Below are 22,439 nucleotides of genomic sequence, written 5' to 3' on the forward strand. Positions count from 1 at the left end.
AGTGGGAAAGACAAACCCGGCTAGCTGCGGTGGCTCATGCCTGTAACCCTAGCACTTTGGAAGGCCGAGGCAGGAGGACTGCTTGAGCCCAGGAGTTCAAGACCAGCCCGGGCAAGACGGTGAGACCCCATCTGTACAAAAAAATTTAAAAATGAGCCAGGCACAGTGGCATGTGCCTCCAGTCGTAGATACTAAGGAGGCTGAGGCAGGAGGATCCCTTAAGCCCAGGAATTCAAGGAGGCAGCGAGCTATGATCGTATGAACTGCACTCCCGCCTGGGTAACAAAGTGAGACCCTGTCTCTAGAAAAAACAACAAAAAAAAAAATCAAGGGAGGATGGGATATACAAGAACAAAAGGTTGGAAGAATGGCTTAGAAAGAGCTATAGCAGAGGGCTTGGGAACATACATGGATTTGTGTTCACCTAAAGCAGTTCAAGTAGAACAAGAATTTGGTGAAAACAATTGGTCATTCAACTAGTAATTTATTTCTCCACTCCTTAAGTCCGTAGTTCTATTAGTCTACTGTCATTTCCCAAATTTTATCTGCTGAACACTAGCATCCCTTAATATTTAATAGGTACTCATCGGTCGTCTAGGTTGGGGAGAAAACACATAAAACAAAGTTAAACAAGTCTGTAAAATATCTCAGAACTTTTAATACGCCAACGTGCTTTATAAATCTCTTAAGAGTGGTAGTGAACAACAAGTCCAAAACTTTATCACAGAACCTAGCGTGAACAACAACACTGCTCCCAAGAATAGTCTGGGAGACAGTGACCTACAGGATTTAACTCAAGACAAGGGTTAGAAACCTGTAACTTACAGGCCACATTCAGCCTGCTGCCTGTTTCCATATGACCTGAGAGCTAAGAATGGCTTTTATATTCTTAAATAGTTGGAAGAAAAAAATTAAAAGAAAAAAGTTTGTGACAAATAAAAATTATATGAAAACAAAATTTCAGTGCCCATAAACAAAGTGTTATTGGAGAACACAGCCATACTCATGTTTACATATTGTCTATGGTTGCTACTGTGCAAAACTGTCACAGATGAATGGCTATGATAAACACTATATGGCCAGCAAGGCCTAAAATACTATCTAGTCTTTTATAGGAAAAGTTTTCTGACCCCTGACCCCTGAGTAAGACTACAAGATTTTATCTGACTTTTTATCTCTAGTCATTTAATTCCATGAAATTACAATAGTTGATAGTTTGGGAAATGAGGTCTAATCTGAACTAGGCCAAATATCTAAAATAATATTAGACATTCAGATCCATCCTAAAAATGATATAAATAACTAAGTTAAAACCAGAATCAATAATATAAAAAAGATGGAAAATAATGAATTAGGGACATTCTAGTAGGAAGGTCTATTCACTGAAGCTTTGAATAAATGTTTACTGCTTGTGATGGATATTCATTCAAAATCATTTCTGAATGGCAACTGTGAACTAACACTGTGTTAGGCTTCTGACAATAGAATACCTTTATAGAGCAACATGAGATTTAACACGAAAAAAACAGAACAACTAAAAGAAAGGAGTCAACAAAGTAACGGATGTTAATCATAGGATTCCTAGTGTAAACACAAAGTTGGAATTCTCAGTTATTGGTTAATCAAGTAAAAAAAAAAAAAATCCTAGTTAATGACTCAGTAATTAAACAGTGTCAAAACGCTAATATAAGAGCCTGAGACCTTCCTAATCACATAGCTAAAGAGAACTATAATGTGAATTTTATATATTTTTACAGAGTAGGAAACACAATCAGAGAGATACATCTGACAGAATAGGTTCAACGGAGCCAACCTTTCACAATGAGTCAAAAATTGTGTTTCAGAAAAAATCCTAAATATGATTAATACCATGCATCCTCAAAACTTATGAGACAAAAGTTGTTTTTATAAGCTAATAGTACTCAACATTATATTTGAAGAAGCTTTAGGAAGTGATTCTAATCAAGAGCTAGGAATCAAAAAAAGGGATCATCACTTAACAACTATCTTCTAGCAGTTAATATTAGTTTCTAGCACTAAGTCATTGAACAGCAAAGTGCTTTAACCTTAAAGGCAGGTATCAAATCAGAGACAAAATAAATCCTATGAGTTATGCCACATCCTTCCAAACTGAACTTTTCGTGTACCAGGGTTACCAGGAAGTATCTGGCATCTCATCTACTGATATGTCAAAGTTTCATATTTCCAACATCATCAAGCCAAATCATCACAAACGTCCTCCCTAGTTGTGTTTTCGAATTACACATAATTAGATGTAATCACAAAAGTGAATGTTTAAGCAATAAAAGACTATGTTTACAATCAGGTACCTTGGTTTCTCTGCTCCAACAGAGGAACTGCTTTCAAAAGGTTTTGGAAAAGCCATATATTCTGTTTTTCCTGAAGAATTCTGGGCTAAGGGTTGCTGCTGTTCACTGGGTGTAGAGATATTCTGAGAAAAATCTCCGAAATTAGAAGGAAATAAAGGGCTGAAATTCATACCTAATCAGTAAAAGCAATGGGTAAGAGGAAAAATAAATAAACGTCTTTAGCTTTAAAATGAAATTAAAAGACAGTTTTAATTAAATATGTCATTCAAATCCACCAAAACAAAAAACTGTTAATTAAAAAAAAAAAGCTATTATTTATCCAATCACTGTTTACAGCTCAGGCCACTATGTTTTAGGCATTGGTCAAAGACAACTAATAATCCCTACTCTCTTCAGAGCTCAAAGTTAGAAATAATAGTACCGGACATTTATCAATTACTGGGTGACACACTCTACTGCAGGCACTTTACATGTTATTTGGTTTAATACTTAAAAAATTATAAAATAGATACTGCATTCATTTTACCAGTGAGAAAATAGGGTTAGAAATCAAATGTCTAATAAATGAAAAAGATGGTTAGATCTCAGGTCTGTATGACTCCTACGCTTATGTTGTTCCTACTCTATTTTCATTGGGAAAGTAGAATATAATTAAATACTTAACCAAATACTGTTATGTATCAGAGGTATTTGCAAGAGGCTACTAACAACATGGGGGAAAGAGACTGGGAAGGTTTCACAAAAATTTGTACTGTTAAAAAGAATGAAGAGCCTTTATATAGAGTTGGTGTGGGTATGAAGTATATTTTAATAAAAAGGAAGAGCATTTGCAATTTCTTATTACTTAAAAGTCTACTCATGTGATCTCTGCTGCCAATATTAATTGACGCCCAAGAACTAAAGAGCCTGTTAAATTTTTTATGCCACTGTCTTGAAAATCCTATTAAAAAACACTGTGGTGTATATATATATATATATATATATATATATATATATATACACACACACACACGCACACACACACATATACATATACACACACATATATATATACACACACATATATATACATCCATATATACACACATTGCTGGGCATAACACTGTAATATATAAGAAGTATTGAGTACATATATATTGTGATATATATATATGTATATATATTGTGATATATATATATGTATATATATTCACAAAGCCCTCTCAACCTTTTTTCTCCTCCTATATTCCCTGCCAACACCTTTAACCCCTCCTCATGATTCACCTCATATAATCGGTCACTTAACTTATTCACTCCATCACTATAATGTCTTTCAGTCACTCCTTTTTCTTGATCCCTACTGACAAGGCCTAAGGCCAGGCTATCATCCTTTCCATATTATTATGACAGCCTTCTCACCAGCTAAATCTTCCACTCCCTTCCTCCAACTTCTCCTGAACACTTTCACCAGTGTAATCTAAAATATAAATTTCATGTTATCCCTTGCTCAAAGCCTTTCAATGGCACCCTTGTCTGCAATATAAAACCTAAGCTTCTTTGCACATCATAAAATCTCTCTGCCACTCTTCAACCAAATCAATTACTCTTCCCCTAAATACTAGCCACACTTAAATACCTCTAAATTCCCTGAGTGATGTACTATTTCATTGCTTTATAACTCTAAGTGGTTCTATTTATTAGAAAGCCCTTTCATTTCTAATCCCTCTGGAAATAAATTCTATTCACTCTTTAGCTTAAATATCACCTCTTTTTTTTTGCGGGGGGGCACTGATTTGCTGACACTTCCCAGCATTTGCACCGTTACGGCACCCGTGGCACTGTACTATAAGCATTCATTAATAGCATCCTCACCAGACCCCGAATTCCTTAAAGGATCATTGCTACTCATCTTTAGATCCCAGTAACTTACATAGTGTCTGGTACGTAATGAGCGCAGAAAAAAACATCCAAAGAAAAGCTTAAGCTAAATGTGCTCTCCTTTAGTCTACTGGTATCCCCCTAACAAGACATGGTACTCCTCTAGAAGAGCAATGTCCTATTCATCTCTACTCTCCCAGCGTTTTACATAGTCCCCAGTATACCGCAGCCATTGAACAGGTTAATTCGCTTTCCTCTTAATAAATAGTTGAAGCAATCATTCCTAAATAGTTTACTTAATTTCATTAGCAACCATATTATTAAAGTTTGGTTTAAAAGAAACAATGCAGGCTGGCCATGGTGGCTCATGCCTGTAATCCCAGCACCGTGGGAGGCCAAGGCAGGTGGATCACCTGAGGTCGGGAGTTCGAGACCAGCCTGACCAACATGGAGAAACCCCGTCTCTACTAAAAATACAAAATTAGCTGGGCACGGTGGCACATGCCTGTAATCCCAGCTACTTAGGAGGCTGGGGCAGAAGAATCCCTTGAACCTGGGAGGTAGAGGTTGCTGTGAGCTGAGATCATGTCATTGCACTCCAGCCTGGGCAAGAAGAGTGAAACTCTGCCTCAAAAAAAAAATAAATAAATAAAACATAGAAAAGAGTTTGTAACTTTCTTTGCAAACATTTCCTACCCCATTCCAAAAGAAAATGTTAAAACATCTAGGCAATAGACAAATTATGTTCTCAAACACTTTGCTTTTATTTATTTTCTCTTTAGATTAAGACACTTACCTGGTGCAAATGATGAAAAGTTAGTAAATCCAGGTATATTGAAGAGATTTACAGGCTGTGTTGGAAAGCTGAAAGGACAAAATAAACTGGGAGAAGGAGGGTGCGATGCACTATTGCCTCTTTCCTTGCCTCCAGGTTTTTCTGGATGCTGATTTTGCTGGCGCGTAAGTTCATTTAGCATTTGTTTCAACCTACAAAAATTTAAGTCAGTAATCTAAGAATTAGTTATATTACCATATATATAAAGTACATTCACGAAGAATACATGTAAAAAATGATTCAAAAGCATGCAGACAAACTGCTCTGATACTGTAACAAATATGTGCTTGCTCTATAAGGCTTAATTCAATAACTTTCCCTCTGGAACAAGAAATGAACTTAGTACTTCTGTCCGACAGTCGGTAAAACTGTAAGAAACTCACTTTTTTGTTTGTTTATAGCTTCACTGGGGTACAATTTACACACCACAAAATTTGCCAAAATATAAGTGTAAAATTTAATAACATATCCATGGTATTAAAAGGAAACATTAGGTAAATCACCACTTACAAAATTCTCAAGGGAAAGAGAATGTCCAAATAAGCAATTTGGTCTTGCTCTTTTCTCCCAGAAGCTAACTGTAAAACATCTGCTCAATGTTAGCTCTTATACAGTCTCAATACTTCTAAGAAATAGATTACCTCTGAACATTATTCTGTTGCCATGTTAGCTGAGTATAGCACTGGTTCAACTGGTGCATTATGAAGTGTACTTGAGGAGATGCAACATTGCTGGGCATAACACTGTAAGGACCCGTGAGAAGAGTTTGTAGCAGACAAGATAGAGTCTATTGAAAGAAAATGTTTGTTAATAGTTACTGATGACTTGAGAAAAATTTGTATTGCTTCAAAAGTTATAAAAATGGAAGAAAAATATACTTTCATAGCAAATTTTACCTGCTGGTCTTGCATCAAAGTCTGACAAATACTGACACTAAAATCAAGCTGTTTCTTTAGCTGATTGATTTGTTCTTGCCATTGTTCTTTCTCTTCTACATAAGAGAGCTCTGACACCCAACGAAGGTTTTCTTGCCGTTGCATGCTGATATTCTGTTGCCTTGTCTTGGCTAAAGGACGATAATTTTCATCTGCCGAAAAAGGGCAATTGTTCTTCCACCTAATACAGATTGAAATCATTAAGTCATCATAAATAATAATTTGGTTTTTAAAATACAGCAATAAACTCTGATACTCAGGCCTATGGGCCAATATTCTCTTTTAAATTCAAAGAACATATAAAGTATTAAAAAATATAGAGGGGGGAGAAAGTCCAGATCTTTAGCTTTGTACAATTATTAGTTTTCATTAGTCTCCAGTCTTTTTCATATATGTTTTTACACAGAAGTGTCCATATAATTAAGCATTCTGCAAAATAAAAATATTTATTATGTCACAAGTACGTTTCCATTCTTCATGCTTTAAGTTCAACCACATAGTATTTCATCAAGTGGAACCACTATATCTACTTCACCATCTGTTATTCATGAAGAAACTTCCACTGTTATAATTAATAGTAACAATATAATAATATCTTTGTTGGCAGACCCTTTTCACTGTCTACAATTTGTTATTTTTGGTTACTTCTCAACAGCAGGAGTGAAGACTGATCCAGTTTACCTGGATCTACTGGAACAACATTTTTGTGGTATAATGAAATATCTATCTGTTCTTTGTGCCTGGTTCCTAGCACGGAGTTCCTAAAACCCTTGGAATCTCCCAAGTGATAGTGTCTTCTGTTATCCGTAACAAGCCCCTTTCAACCAGATCTGAATTTTTGCTAATGAGACCAATCACCAAGAGTCAACAATTTCATCAACTGCGCCTAAGCAATGAAATCTCCTAAAAAACCCTAAACAGAATTCAGGCAGCTTCTGGGTCACTGAACACATCAAAGTGCTGGGGAGGGTGGGACACACAGAGCAAACCATGGAAGCTCTGCACACCGCCCTAACCCATACATTGCCCTAACGCACCTCTTCCATTTAGCAGTTCAGAATCCTTTATAAGAAATGAGTACACATAAGTAAGTGTTTTCCTGTATTTCGTGAGTTGTTCTAGCAAATAAACCTGAAAGGGGCTGTAGGAACTCCCAAATTTCTAGCCACGTTGCACAGAAGTGTGGGAAACGTGGGGACCAAGCACTTGAAATTAAAGTCTGAGGTGAGGGCAGTCCTACCGAACTGAGCCCCTTAACTTGTGGGGTCTGCACTACCTCTGAGTAGTTAGTGTAAAAATTGAATCGAATTGTAGGACATGCAGTTGGCTTGGAAAAGTGCAGAAGTGCTTGCTGTCAGTCAAAAAGACCTGAGCCTCTAAAATTAAGCACAAAATTAAAATACTCAAACTAACCTATTTTTAGTTTCCTTTCCATTGTAGGAGTTATGATTCACACTGTTAGAAGGATACACAGAAAAGTTATCATTGGAACTGGCATCTTGCTCTTCTTCCTCCTCTTCATCTGTCCGAACAATTCCTTCAGAAAGGTAACCGTCTTCATCTCCTTCATCTAGTGCACACTGGGTAGACCCTCCCCAAGTTGCCATTGTTCTAGTAATTAAGAGACATAAAACAGACGTCATTCTGGAGATAAGCTAAATACTCTGCCACCTACTATGTGCCAGACATTGTTTCAAACATAAATATACATGTCTGCATATAAAATTTCATTTAATCACAATAACTATGCTATGGGTGGCACTCTCCCTATTGCTGTTACATATAGAATATGTTTAGTTTGCCTTCCTCAAAACAATTCTTCAAGTAAATTTAAATAATCATCATATCCCCTGGGACTATTTCCCAAAGCTAAACTACCCTTAACTTTTCCTTGAGGGAGTTTTTAAGATCAGTGCCGTTCAGCAGAACTTTCTGTAACTATGGCAATCATCTATATCTCTGCTATCCAATACGGTAGATGCTAGGTACACATGGCTACTGAGCGCTTAAAATGTAGCTAATATGACTGAGAAAATAAATTTTTAATTTCATTTGATTTAAATTTAAATAACCACCTATATCTAGTGGCTGCCATACTGGACAGCAAAACTCCAGACCAATGACTCTGAAACCAGATGCTCATCAAAACTATCTGAAGAACTCTGTAGAAGAACAGATGTGTAGTACCCAGAACAGAATAAAAATATTGTAGATATAGTCTAATCAGTAAAATGCATACTGGGACTCCAAGAATAGAAGAAGTTCATCTGAGAAGAGAGTAGGGCTTGGTGCAAAATTCCAGAAATTCCAGAAATGCCATCTAAGGATATCAAAAGGGAAGGTCATAAACAAACCTAAATTTCAAAATTTTAGATATGGGTATTACCACATAGCTAAATAATTCACTGATCTTATAGACGACCAACTCTTGTAGAAATATTCTAAATATGGACATTGTAATCTGAAATCCTACAAACTAAATTATTATTATAATAAAATGTTTTAAGATCCTTAAGAACCTTACAAACAGGAGATACTCAATTTAAGCAAAAAAGTGCTTATTTCTGGCCTGACAGAAAAGCACTACAAAATATCAAGCATTTTCTTTTTATAAACTTAACTAAGAAAATAAGGCTTATACACATAAGAAAATCTGTACCACCATTTGATCAAGTGCCATAGTAATTTAAGACAAAAGAGAAAGCTGATGCTACGAGAAGTCAGAACAGAAAGTGGATGGATTCAGTTAAACTGGGTCACAAAGGTGGTAGTTAAATAGTAGCCTCACTGAAATAGCAGATTTGTGCTGTGGTGTAGAGGAGAAATGTGGCTGCCTAGCCTACACAGGACAATCTTTGGCAGGTGACATTTTTAGAAAAGTGATTTATGCAGCTCTCTTACTTTTCTGTTCTACTTTGCTGAGGAGTACATAGGTTCTCAGATCCATCACTTCTCAATGACACAGCCACTGGAGATGCAGTTTCAGCTAGACCTTGCCTCCTCTGATGTTCAGCCATCAGAGCTTCAAGCTGCTTTCTTCTCTGTCGCAGCTCTTCCCTCAACATTTCATGTCTTCTCATTTCTGACCACAACTATTTTTTTTAAGAAATCAGAGTTAAGTAAATATTTGGATTTGCTGTAGACTAAAAGAGTAAAAGACTACTAGTATTGTCAGTATCAACAAAGCTTTCTATTCTCATTCTCTCCTTTTCACACTAACATATCCATGAAGGTTAAAATAATAATTTAGTTATGAATACAAAAAAATTAGCCAATTTTTTTTTTTTTTTTTTTTTTTTGAGACAGAGTCTCACTCTGTCGCCTGGGCTGGAGTGCAGCAGTGTGATCTCAGCTCACTGCAACCTCTGCCTCCCAGGTTCAAGTGATTATCCTGCCTCAGCCTCCCGATTAGCTGGGATTACTGGCACCCACCACAACGCCCAGCTAATTTTTTTGCATTTTTTAGTAGAGATGGGGTTTCACCACGTTGGCCAGGCTGGTCTTGAATTCCTGGCCTCATGATCTGCCCACCTCAGCCTCCCAAAGTGCTGGGATTATAGGTGTGAGTCACCGCGCCTGGCCTATTAATTCTTAATAGAAACAAGTAGAACTCAAATATACTTCAGAAATTATTTAGGAAAAATTATATTTTCTACAAACTACATATAAATAAAATGTCAAAGGATTGGTCTTTCTAACTGAAATGATTACTATTTGCTGCAACTACCCCCCTATATATTTCTGCCAAATATTTACTAACAAAGACCATGCATATTTTTAAAAGATAATTACTTTTTAGAAAAAATTACTGAAAACTTTTCAATTAAAGTTTAAAAATAATGTTTTGTCTTTTTTCTATTATTATAATCTATTACATTTTTGTGTCTACTAAAAAAGGCACAAAGCAGACTACCATTTACAAACATGTTTCAAGGATATTCAGTTTCCTTTCTTAAGATTTGCCTTATTGAAGAACAAAAAAAAGGAAAACAAAAAAAAGACTAACTCAGGAACAAGAGAGTACAATTTACAATTTACAATACCTCATTATCTACTACTGAAGAATCTTCAGGCTCAAAAACAGATTTGCTTGTACTGGTCTCGTGGTGATTAACAGTTGGGGTTGAAGTAATAGCTGGCACATATTTTTTGGTGGGACAGTTACCCACACTAGCAGCTGACAGCTAAAAAGGAATTAACAAAAAAAGTTATGAGGAATTAAAGCAATTATATTAATTTCATAAAAGCAGTTACTTTAAAGATGGCACTAAGGCTCTAGTGCCATATTTAATCTGCTATCAGACCCCGATTGCCATCATCATCCAAAGATAGCTTGAAATAAGAAAACAAAGATGAAAACACAAGCTGAGGTTGACAAACACAAGCCCTCAGGAACAACAGAAACAACAGGGATAAAAGATAACGGAAAATTGTGTATACTTAACCCAACTTTGCAACATATTTCTCTAGACATTATTTAGATTGGAGATAAGGAGAGAAAAAGGATTAGATACAGTAGGAAAGGCAAGGGTTTAGAAAATAAACACATTTGACGTGTTTTCCTTTCTTTGAAAACACAACCTAACTGAAGATAAAGCTAGCCAATAAACTCTGGGAAAATATCAGAAGGAATTATTATCCCCTTCCCATATTATTAACTGATTATTTAATATCATCAAAGACATCTTATTTTCTGTTCAATCTCAAGACCCATGTATAGGGTACTAGTTAATAAGCAAAAGTATATACAACTTACTCTTTAAACCACATACAGTTATTTTCCTTAGATATCTTATGGTGGCTTAAAGATTTTATTATATTATTTCAGGCCAGTAAAAGATGGAAATGCTGGTCCATAACTGCAAAAGTCAAACCACAATATTTTAACATAATAAACAGTTATGAGTACACATGTTCTGAATCTATGGCCAGCCAGCCCAATAAGAATGAAAATAATCAGAGTCAATTCCTACGTGCTCTCTTTTACACTGTAAATGTATAACTCCGACTCTTCATTAGTTCTTCCACTTCATTAATCACAAAATTACTAGATATAATTCTGTCACCTTAATACTAGAAAAAAAAAGTAGTTTCTTGCACCTGTAATCCCAGCACTTTGGGAGGCTGAGGCAGGCAAATCACGAGGTCAGGAGATCGAGACCATCCTGGCTAACACCGAGAAACCCTGTCTCTAGTAAAAATACAAAAAATTAGCCAGACATGGTGGCGGGTGCCTGAAGTCCCAGCTACTCGGGAGCCTGAGGCAGAAGAATGGCGTGAACCTGACAGGCAGAGCTTGCTGTGAGCCGAGATCACGCCACTGCACTTCAGCCTGCGCAACAGAGTGAGCCTCTGTCTCAAAAAAAAAAAAAAAGAAAAGAGAAAAAAGAGTACTTTCAGTTGACATCAGGTTTTAAACATCTTTTTTCAGACAAGTAGAAATAAATTTCATAATTACCTGTAAGTCAGGGCATGCCGTTTGCAGTGCTTGAATTTTCTCCTGAATGTCAATCAGTTTCTTTCTTTCTTCCTGCAATTGTTTTAGCTCTCTCTGTTGCTGCTGTAATTTAGCCTCGTAAAATTTCTCTCTACAATTAAATTGACATTATATTTATGGACTCCAATCAAATGTGATGAAGCATTAAGCACAACGTAACACAGTACCTAGCTGAGTACCTTCTCCAAAACAGGCACTAAATTTTTATTATATTAAATGAAGGCCAAAAGCTTAACCGACCTTGCCTTTTCATTTACTCCAGTATCTTTCTGTGTTTTATTGGCATTTCCTCTAGTGTTATTTGAATTTTGCTTGGTGTCGTCTTCTGCTGGGTAGAAATCATCCAAATTTGATGTATTGGCAGAGATAACTCCTTGAGCTGCATCATCATCCTGAAAGAGCATCATTACATTAAAACAATCTTGATACCTAAAGATATTATCCAATTCACAGCTTAGTAAATACCACTAGTCTGTAAAATTTACATAAAAAGATTAAAGCAGTAAGAAAGCATGTTTGTACACATGTTTACACGTGTTCAACATACATTTGTTTATACACGTTTGTATTTGCATACATGTTTATCTCACCTCAACAACTCTTCTTATAATTGGGAAATTTGGAAAAGGCCAATTCCAGTAATGGTTAAACAAGCTACAGTGTATCAAAAAAATAAAAGAAACTACCATCAGAGTGAACAGACAACCTACAGAATGGGAGAAAATTTTTGCAACCTACTCATCTGACAAAGGGCTAATATCCAGAATCTACAATGAACTCAAACAAATTTACGAGAAAAAAACAAACAACCCCATCAAAAAGTGGGCGAAGGACATGAACAGACACTTCTCAAAAGAAGGCATTTATGCAGCCAAAAAACACATGCAAAAATGCTCATCATCACTGGTCATCAGAGAAATGCAAATCAAAACCACAGTGAGATACCATCTCACACCAGTAGGAATGGCCATCATTAAAAAGTCAGGAAACAACAGGTGCTGGAGAGGATGTGGAGAAATAGGAACACTTTTACACTGTTGGTGGGACTGTAAACTAGTTCAACCATTGTGGAAAACAGTGTGGCCATTCCTCAGGGATCTAGAACTAGAAATACCATTTGACCCAGCCATCCCATTACTGGGTATATACCCAAAGGACTATAAATCATGCTGCTATAAAGACACACGCACACGTATGTTTATTGTGGCACTATTCACAATAGCAAAGACTTGGAACCAACCCAAATGTCCAACAACGATAGACTGGATTAAGAAAATGTGGCACATATACCCCATGGAATACTATGCAGCCATAAAAAATGATGAGTTCGCGTCCTTTGTAGGGACATGGATGAAGCTGGAAACCATCACTCTCAGTAAACTATCGCAAGGACAAAAAACCAAACACCGCATGTTCTCACTCTTAGGTGGGAACTGAAAAATGAGAACTCATGGACACAGGAAGGGGAACATCACACTCCGGGGACTGTTGTGGGGTGGGGGGAGGGGGGAGGGACAGCATTAGGAGATATACCTAATGCTAAATGACGACTTAATGGGTGCAGCAAACCAACATGGCACATGGATACATATGTAACAAACCTGCACGTCGTGCACATGTACCCTAAAACCTAAAGTATAATAATAATAATAAATAAATAAATAAATAAAAATAAAACGTAATCAAGGGTCTGGCGAAATGAACTCTCATATACCACTGCTTAAAATATAAAAAATACATACAGAAAAATATGAATACATATCAAAAATTCTGTACATATAGAAATATAAATACATATGGAAATACAGGAAATTGCTCTCTAGAAAACTAATTGTTCTAGAGACCAATTAAGTTGTGTCCTTTAAAATGTACACAAACTCTGACACAGTAGTTCCAGTTCTCCAAATCTTTCTTAAAAAACACAAATGCACAGGAGCTTGTGCAAGTATATTCTTTGGTGAATTGTTTCTAAATAGTGAAAGACTGAAAACAAGTATGCAGTAACTGGACGCTATTATACATTAACTAAAGTCCACTGATATGCTGAAAACTATACTGCAGCTAAAAATAACTATGTATTGTGTGTGTATATATATATATATATATACATACATATGCAGTATTATTTATATTTTACAATTATCATATCTGTGTTTCTTAATTACTTGTAATTATATAGAACTATACTGACATGAAAGTTCTCTGAGACAATGTCGAGTGGGGAAAAAAGGAAAGCTATAAAATAACTTAGTGTATTATATATACGGTTTGTAAAAACAAAGAAACATATCACAAAATGTCATGTGTTGTTTTAAAAACAGGTGCATAGTGATGTACCTAACTGCACAGAAAAGGCCTAGAAACTTCAGTGAAGAATAGGATTATTAATGGAGGTGAAGAGGGAGTTTACTAGTAATATGTACTTTTTTTGCCTGTAATCTGAGCACTTTGGCAAGCCAAGGTGGGTGAACTGCCTGAGGCCAGGAGTTCAAGACCAGCCTGGCCAATATGGTGAAACCCCGTCTGTACTAAAAATACAAACAGTAGCCAGGTGTGGTGGTACACATCTGTAATTCCAGCTACTCAGCAGGCTGAGGCAGAAGAATCGCTTGAACCCGGGAGATGGAACTTGCAGTGAGCCAAAATCATGCCACTGCACTCCAACCTGGGTGACAGAGCAAGACCTTGTCCCCAAAAAATAAATACAAATACGTACTTTTTTTGAACCGAGAGAGCACACTCACCTTTCACTTGAGTAATTCAAAGTACATAGCATTTCAAAAGAAACTGTTAATAAAACTTGAGTTTTTCTTTCACAAAAACCATTTTATATGATTTATATATATATACATATATACACAACACCTTTATAAATGTGTTAATAGTTATACGGTAATACAATTATAGTTAATTACATATTTATACAATTATAAGTGTATGCATATTTTCTGTTAATAGTTATATAATTAACTATAATTGTGTATTTTTACATTTGTATAAATATACAATTGTATATTTAATAAATTATAGTTAACTGCGTTGACTATTAACACAAAATATGTATAAACCGCTTTTTAAAATTTTATGATTAATAGTTCTAACTTTAACCTTACTGACTAAGATAACATGGTTTTTCTTTTACATACAGTAGGTTAAGATCGCAGGCTCTGGTATCAGGAACTCTGAATTCTGGCTTGGACAGTCATATAAACTTTGGCAATTAAGATCACTTTAATCTATTTAATATCTACCTCATTGAGATGCTGCAAGTTCTACATAATTTAAGTTCAGAGTTGTCAGCAAAACAACAAAAACAACAAAACCTCTTCTGTTTTTGTAAATAAAAACAGCTATATTGTTTATAATAAAATAAAGCTATATTGGCAAATAATCATTCACATTTATGTATTATGTATGGCTGCTTTTGCATTGTGAAATTGTGACAGACTATATTGCCACAAAGCCTCAACTATCTAACCAACTCACTCTTAATTTAAAAAGGCTGCTGACCTCTGATGTACAGCATGTGAAGTGCTAAAAATTTAAACCTCACATATAATACATAAATGTGTATTAGCATAATTAAACCAAAGTAATCATCATACACAAATTTTACTTAAGACTGTACTATTTGACAAATAGGTTTTTAAAAGACCAAGCAATATTTACCTGTACCATAGCAACAAGATCTTGTAACTGTCTAAGTTTCTGTTTTGCAGCCATAAGTCTGTTGATCTTCTGTTCAAATTCAGCATCTTCTGGATGCTCATCAACGAGACTGCTCCTGTGACTAGATAATGAAGCTCCACTGACTCCCTCCTCTTCTGCTTCTTCCTCCTCCTCCTCCTCCTCCTCCTCATCTTCACCTTGTGCAACATGAATCTCCTGTTCCCCTTCTCTATTATATCGACAATCAGCTGAAAACAAGTATAATTAAAATCGGTAACTTTTAAAATAAAGAGCACACATGAACGAAAACCCACTTTGTAAGAATAACACGGCAAAATTATATGTAAATACAGTCAGTCATACCTAAAGAAGGAGGTACATTTAGAGCCCTTATGTTGGCAGCAGATCTGTTGTTAATTTCACAATTAGAATTAACTGTTCGCCCATCTCTATTATTAGAAACACATTGTGCATTACTATGACTATTTACTTCATTCCAAGTGGAAGCTACTTGTGGATTTCTAGAAGAAAGAAAACAGCATGAAGTTATTTAAGGCATAAAAAAAGAGAGAAAGAAATCAAAGCTTAGAACTGCTAATAAAATAACACCAAACCAAGAACAATGCTGGCTATTCCATTTAAATTCAAACTGAATAATCGACTCCTGCTTTTCATTAACTTCTGCATATGTGCTATTTAAGTAGAAAAACATCTGAAAAAATGAAAATAACACCTAAAAACAAAGAGACAGCAAAATGCTAAGTTAGATACATCTCATGATTTACTTGAATTCAATCTAACAAATGGCAAATTTACTGAACTATTGTACTCCATACTTTCCTATTCATCTTTCTTCACAGGGCAGAGATGATTACACTGACCAAAATGGTAAACTTACAAGAGAAAAGCTTAAATAAAAGGCAAATAGTAAATACTTTAATGAAGTATTTTTGTTCCCACATTAAAAGTATCAAGATAGAATGAATATGCTGGAAAAACATCCCCAAAAAAGTTCTTACCGAATGTTAGTAACAGGCTCGGAATTTTCATGCTCAGAATCATATTCTGACTCTTCAGTTTCTTCATCTTTCCTGTTTTCATTCACAGCATCTGTCATCATGTCTGATGTTTGTTCATAATAATGAACTAATTCTCTTAGCTCATTCAATCTCTTTCGAACTTCATTTAACTTCCTGATAAACAAAAAATTTACGTATAAGATTTACGCCCATTTTAGCAAAATAATGCAGACATTATTTTCATATAATAGCAGCTAACACAAAATTTAGACCTAATGAAATATCCACCTAGTGAACTATCCAGGGAGTATGACCGTAAAATAATGAGTTTAATGCCAAGTATGGCTTACTCAAAATCTCACATTATTTTCCTATGCTGTGTTAGGGACAAAAGTGTAAGAAAACCAATTTCAATTTAATTGCTCATTTTAAGCAGGTGTAAATGTTAATAGCAGAAAACTTGATGTCAAAAATACTTCTAGGTTTCTCAAGTATCAAATGTGTGAAGTACTACTAAATACTACCTCTCAGGCCAATCAGGTATATAGATATTACAGAGCATGTATGGAAGGTTCTTGATTTGTCTGCACATATGCGATCTATACACTACATACTATGTTTACCAAAAATAAAAATTAAGTTTGCTGAGTTCTTACTGTAAGTGCCAGGAACTGTGCCAACATTTTTTAATGAAAACATATTTATGAACAGGTATATTATTATCCCTATTTTGCAGATGAGGAAATACAGACTTAGTAAGGCTAAGTTATTTGTACAGGGTAACACAACCTTGTGTGACACAATTTCAGGGCTAATTCTACAGCCTGGTCTCTAAACCATCTGAATATAGAAATATTTTAACTGTAGTCTTATTTTTGATCCTTTATTTGAAAAACAAGAAAGTAACATCAGTTCACAGAACTATGTTACATCACATCTCTTAGACAACTCAAATTATGCCCACAGAACACACACACGCCTCTTCTACCTATCACTTAAGAATGTTTACAACAATATTAAATAAATCTCATTTTGCCAGAATTTTCAACACAAAGGAAAAAAAAAAACAGAATTTATCCCTATTATTTAACTTCATGTAAACAATGATTATAAATGTTTTACTGGAGTTTTTCAGATGGATTGAGATGGGCTTCATTTTCACTCTCATTCTGAGAGACCAGAGAAGCAGCAGGATAAGGAACAGATGATGTGAGGCTATTGGATTCTCCATTGACAACCGGTGCCAATCCTACAGCAGCAGAGGGAGCTGAAGTACTTCTCTGATCCACACTCCTTTGTGGAGAGGCTGAAGAAGGCACAACAAAAAAAATTATTTTTAAATCACCAGTTACCATCAACAAACACTTACAGTTAGCTTGGATATTGAAAAATAAAAAGTAAAAATCATTAACAACTTAATTTCTGCAGATTTAAATTTCAGAAACTTGTTTATTAACTTACTCCACAATTAAACACATCAAAATGCACACAGAGACACGTTTACCTCTTTCTTCCAGAGACTCTATCACCTTTACATTACAACCAGTGGGTTAAAACAGAAAGGAAAGAAAAAAGATGGAAATTGACAAGAATAATGATATTCTACCTTGGAAAACGAACTAGAGGAGTACTCTAGTTAGTTTTAACTAACGAGTAAACTTGGTAACTAACTTGAAAAACTTGGTTCTAGGTTAAGTTAAACAGGGCCACTATGAATCATGTGCAGTACTCAATCTGTAATCTTCATAGGCTAGCTCTAGCTGATTAGGTCTTCATCAGTTTTTCACACCCACAGCTCAGGGAAGTTACATCTGGACACCAAGAAGGAACTTTTCTTGCTCCAGGAGAGAAAGAAAAGTGTTAAAGTGACTGTGGTACCTCAAACCATGAAATATTAAACAGCAATAAAAACCTGCTATTTAGATAATGGGTAATCCTCTACGATCCTTGAACTAAATTTAATTACTTTCTATTTAACTTCTTTCACTATCAAATATAAATCATGCTTTCAAGAGGAATTAAAGATTAAGAATCTTTGCACTTCTCTAACTCCTACCATTTCAAAGGTGCTGTCATTTACCAGTGTCTTTCTCACAGGAACCATCATTATTTGTTGCTCACTTTAGTACCACAATTCCTGTAGGTGGCTTCCAGCAGTCTCCTCATTATTCTATTCCTTGATCATTCTACCTTTTGCTGCTGCTCTCACACTGCTTCCCAGTGAGGAAAAAAATAGCCTTTAAGAGTCATCAGTATACAGAGTGCTACTTTATGCATACAAAACTGACCACAAGGACTTAAGTGCAACTTTCAAATGTTTTTTGTTTTTTTTTTTTTTTTGAGATGGAGTTTCGCTCTTGTTGCCCAGGCTGGAGTGCAATGGCATGATCTCGGCTCACCACAACCTCCGCCTCTCAGATTCAAGCGATTCTCCTGCCTCAGCCTCCAGAGTAGCTGGGATTACAGGCATGCACCACCACGCCTGGCTAATTTTGTATTTTTAGTAGAGATGGAGTTTCTCCATGTTGGTCAGGCTGGTCTCGAACTCCTGACCTCAGGTGATCCACCCGCCTCGGCCTCCCAAAGTGCTGGGATTACAGGCATGAGCCACCACACCTGGCCTACATGTTAAGGTTTTCTTAGTTGTGTTCATGTGTTTGTAAAGGATAAAAACTGGGATTATACTCTAGAGGAGAAAGAGACTAGCAGAAGTCAGGGAAAAGAAAGGAGTATGTTTTAGGGCAGGAATAGTAAGGTTCTTTTGTGGGTGGAAAAGAAAAAGGAGATATGTGGAGAATAAGGACCAGAGGCTCCAGAGACAATGGTTTTGTTGTTTTTAAATCACTCGTCTTTTCTTTAATTAGGCAGCAGCTAGAATGTTTAAAGACTAGTTGGAAGTCGTCCCTACTGACTTCAATTTCTAATGCTTGAGCCTCATTACTATTTGGATAAGAGACAGGGGCCATGTCTGAAAAGGTATTAGGATAGGAACTGAAGACTAGATCTGATTTAGACAAAGGTTAAATATGTGTGGAGCAGAAAAGATAACTCCTGCAGTTATAGCTGCCTGAGATGATTATTTATATATTTTTAAAAAATGAATATAAGTCCAGCAGTTACAAGCTCTGGACTGTCTATACTAAACCATACATACAAGTTTTTCATAGTTTTGTGGTTTTTTTTTTTAATAGACCCTCTCTATGTTTCACAGTTTTGGGTTTTTAAATCAAAGTACTAACTGGATTAACTTTTCTTTAAGGGAAAATATTGAATATGTTAAAACACATAGTATTATTATGTCCACGTATCAAACAGTTACCTTCTCTTCTACCTTTCCCTTATTAAAATCCTACTAATTTTTCAAGGTCCAACTTTATTCTTTCCCTTTTCTGAATTATAAAACTGATTTATCACTTATTTGGCTTTCATATATATTGGCTTGTAACTTAAAAACTTTTCATATGCAAGTCTTAAGTCCCTACAAATATTTTTGAGGAGCTATGTGTTCATTCACCAAATACTAAATTTATTATGTGACAGTCCTGTGTGTCTTCTTATACCCAATACTGCTGAACCAGATTTACTCACATGATGAATTGTTAAGATGCTGATCTCGAAGTGTATGAAGTTCTCCAAGCAATTTGTCCATTTTTTGTTTCTTTTCCTGTAGCACTCTCATTTTGCTAAAAAGTTGGACTTTCTCATCAGGTAAACGTTGTGAAGCTGATGGATTCCTGCTCTGGGAAACCTCCCTAGTTAATGAAAGACTTTCTGCCTGTTTTCTATTGTCTGGAACAGCTGGAGGCTTATTAAAAAACAAAACAAAGAAGAAGAATTAAGCCTAAGGCAATTAAAGACATTCTCATTTTTTAAATGCATAAATATTCTTTATAAAAAGAAATATTTGCTAGGTTGAGCTAGTAGGTAAGTATATAATATATCCTTACTATTCCCAAATTACATACAGTTTCCTGATTTGCCACTATTAACATATGAAGTCATCCCTCAGTATCCATGAGGGATTGGTTCAAGGACCCCTGGGGACACCAAAAACAACAGATACCCAAATCCCTTATATAAAATCGTGTAGTACTTGCACATAATCTACACACATCCTCCTATATACTTCATATCAGCTCTAGATTACTTATAATATCTAATACAATATAAACACTATATAAAATAGTTGTTATATTTTTAAATTTGCATTTTAAAAATTGTTGTGTTATTTTTCCCCCAAAAATATTGCTGATCCTTGGTTGGCTGAATCCATGGATGTGGAACCCACAGATACTGAGAGCTGACTCTACATGGTTTTACAGACACATGACCACACAGAGGTCTTGGATTCACTAGACATCATTACTTGAATCAAAAGTAGTAACAATACCACGTTATATAAATAAACCTTCAAAAATCTCACTCTCTCTTGCCTTCTTTCTAGAACTACCACCGTAAACTTCTTAACCTATCAATTTTTCCCATCACTTCTCTCTCATGTTTTTTTTTTTTTTTTTTTCTTTTTTTAAATTTTTTGAGACACAGTCTCACTCTGTGGCCCAGGCTAGAGTGCAGTGGTGTGATCTCAGCTCACTGAAACCTCCGCCTCCTGGGTTCAAGCAATTCTCCTGCCTCAGCCTCTAGAGTAGCTGAGATTACAGGTGCATGTCCCCACACCTGGCTAATTTTTGCATTTTTAATTGAGACAAGGTTTCACCATGTTGGCCAGGCTGGTCTCAAACACCTGACCTCAAGTGATCCACCCACCTTGGCCTCCCAAAATGCTGGCATTACAGGCATAAGCCACTGTACCCGGCCGTCTTTTTTTTTTTTTCTTTTTAATTATGAAACTTTGCAAGAATCCACTAGGGCTTAGGAAATCATATAATGAATATCTCCCATTATGCTTAGTCAAATTTTAAGATTTTCCCATATTTGCATCAATTATTTTAAGAAAAATGTAACATTAGAGATTTAACTAAAGCTCTGTTTGTACCCTTTCCAATGTCATTACCCACTCCAAAGGTAACTCCAATCTGGAATCAGCTATGTACCATTCTCACACATTTTTATTTTCTAATGCCTATGTATACACATTAAAAATGTAGACTTTTTTTAAAATAAGGTAAGTGGGATCCTTCTTAAACTTGAATTTTGTATTCATTAGCAATGGCTTATTTACTATAACTGCTGTAAAGAATTTCACTCTATATAAGAATTCATTAGCCCATTTCTGTTGATGGACATTTGGGCTGTTTCTGGTTTTTTGCTATTAACACAGAGTTGGATGAATATTCTTCTATCTACCTCCTTCTGAACATGTGAGAGTTTCTCTAAAGTAAGTCCCAAGTCTACCAGAAGAAATTTACTAGGTACTGCTATATAACTCTCCAAAGTGATTGGGCCATATTCTCTCATTTTCACTTGGTCAGCAAGAAGACAAGAGACACTACATCTTCAATCACATTCACTTCCAATGGAGAGGCATTAATTCATCCTTTCTTACACAAGGCCCACATATTGAAAATCTGCATTTATATCACTTACAAAGTGCATCAAATTACAACACTTACTAACTCTCAAATTAAGAACTTTCTTAAAATTGTTAGTAAAATATTCCTTCAAATGAGAATTCCAAGGCTGTATGAAATCCCATGTATCTAGTCGAAGGACACAGATTTAAAGCAAAGTCTTAATGGTTGTGACCATTAAGTCTTTTAGAGGAAAAAAGAATACGTCATCCAGTAGCATACAAAGAAAAACTTCATTAATCACTTCCTTGAAAGTAAACTCCCCTCTAATTTAGTGATTCTTAAAGTATAGTCCCCAGGCCACCAGCACTGGACTGAGACGTGGAGAAGCCCACCCCAAATCCATGAATCATAATTTTGGAGGTGGGGGGGACCCCACCAATCAGAAACCTACACTGCTCAACAATCATGTCAGGTGAGAAATATGCTCACTGAAGTTTCTGAATCACTGTTCTAATTAATGTGATTTTTTAAACTCAACTATACTAAAACATCTAGGTTACCTGAGAATCACGAAGCTGATTATGAAAACGCTGAATTAAGTCATTCAATTCTTCATTTAGTTCAGATGTGATACTGACGCCAGATAAGCTACCTGCAGTTTCCGCAACAACTGGAAAGAAATTAATAACTATTGATTAATATAAATAAATCAAACACCTTTTTTAATCTGAGAAGCTAAAAATAAATTAAAAAAAGAATTTAAAAAGCTCACATACGTAACTTGAAACTAGTTAACAATCCTATCTATCTGCCAACAATCATT

At 35.6% G+C, this 22,439-nt stretch overlaps 1 protein-coding gene across 50 annotated transcripts in view; it reads right to left on the reverse strand.

Annotated features, from left to right (window-relative positions):
• PCM1 (pericentriolar material 1) overlaps window positions 1-22,439 on the reverse strand; it is a 106,819-nt gene that overhangs the window by 56,825 nt on the left and 27,555 nt on the right. For 49 of the 50 annotated variants that reach the window (XR_010114481.1, XR_008659039.2, XM_055286821.2 and 46 more), the window contains 15 exons: window positions 22,177-22,286; window positions 19,731-19,947; window positions 17,265-17,448; window positions 16,143-16,316; window positions 15,487-15,644; window positions 15,124-15,371; window positions 11,695-11,846; window positions 11,416-11,545; window positions 10,001-10,141; window positions 8,859-9,049; window positions 7,371-7,568; window positions 5,919-6,138; window positions 5,664-5,809; window positions 4,984-5,174; window positions 2,331-2,502 (listed from right to left, as the gene is read on the reverse strand). Coding sequence is in view for 48 of the 50 variants with exons in the window: in XM_055286821.2 (XP_055142796.2) it covers window positions 2,331-2,502; window positions 4,984-5,174; window positions 5,664-5,809; window positions 5,919-6,138; window positions 7,371-7,568; window positions 8,859-9,049; window positions 10,001-10,141; window positions 11,416-11,545; window positions 11,695-11,846; window positions 15,124-15,371; window positions 15,487-15,644; window positions 16,143-16,316; window positions 17,265-17,448; window positions 19,731-19,947; window positions 22,177-22,286 (2,632 nt within the window). In the remaining 2 variants the exon portion in view is untranslated. Of the gene's footprint in view, window positions 1-2,330; window positions 2,503-4,983; window positions 5,175-5,663; window positions 5,810-5,918; window positions 6,139-7,370; window positions 7,569-8,858; window positions 9,050-10,000; window positions 10,142-11,415; window positions 11,546-11,694; window positions 11,847-15,123; window positions 15,372-15,486; window positions 15,645-16,142; window positions 16,317-17,260; window positions 17,449-19,730; window positions 19,948-22,176; window positions 22,287-22,439 lie in introns of those variants that run through there. The other variant, XM_063613036.1, reaches the window with a different exon arrangement.

Source organism: Symphalangus syndactylus, chromosome 1 (genome assembly GCF_028878055.3).
Source record: "Symphalangus syndactylus isolate Jambi chromosome 1, NHGRI_mSymSyn1-v2.1_pri, whole genome shotgun sequence".
Lineage (NCBI taxonomy): Eukaryota > Metazoa > Chordata > Mammalia > Primates > Hylobatidae > Symphalangus > Symphalangus syndactylus.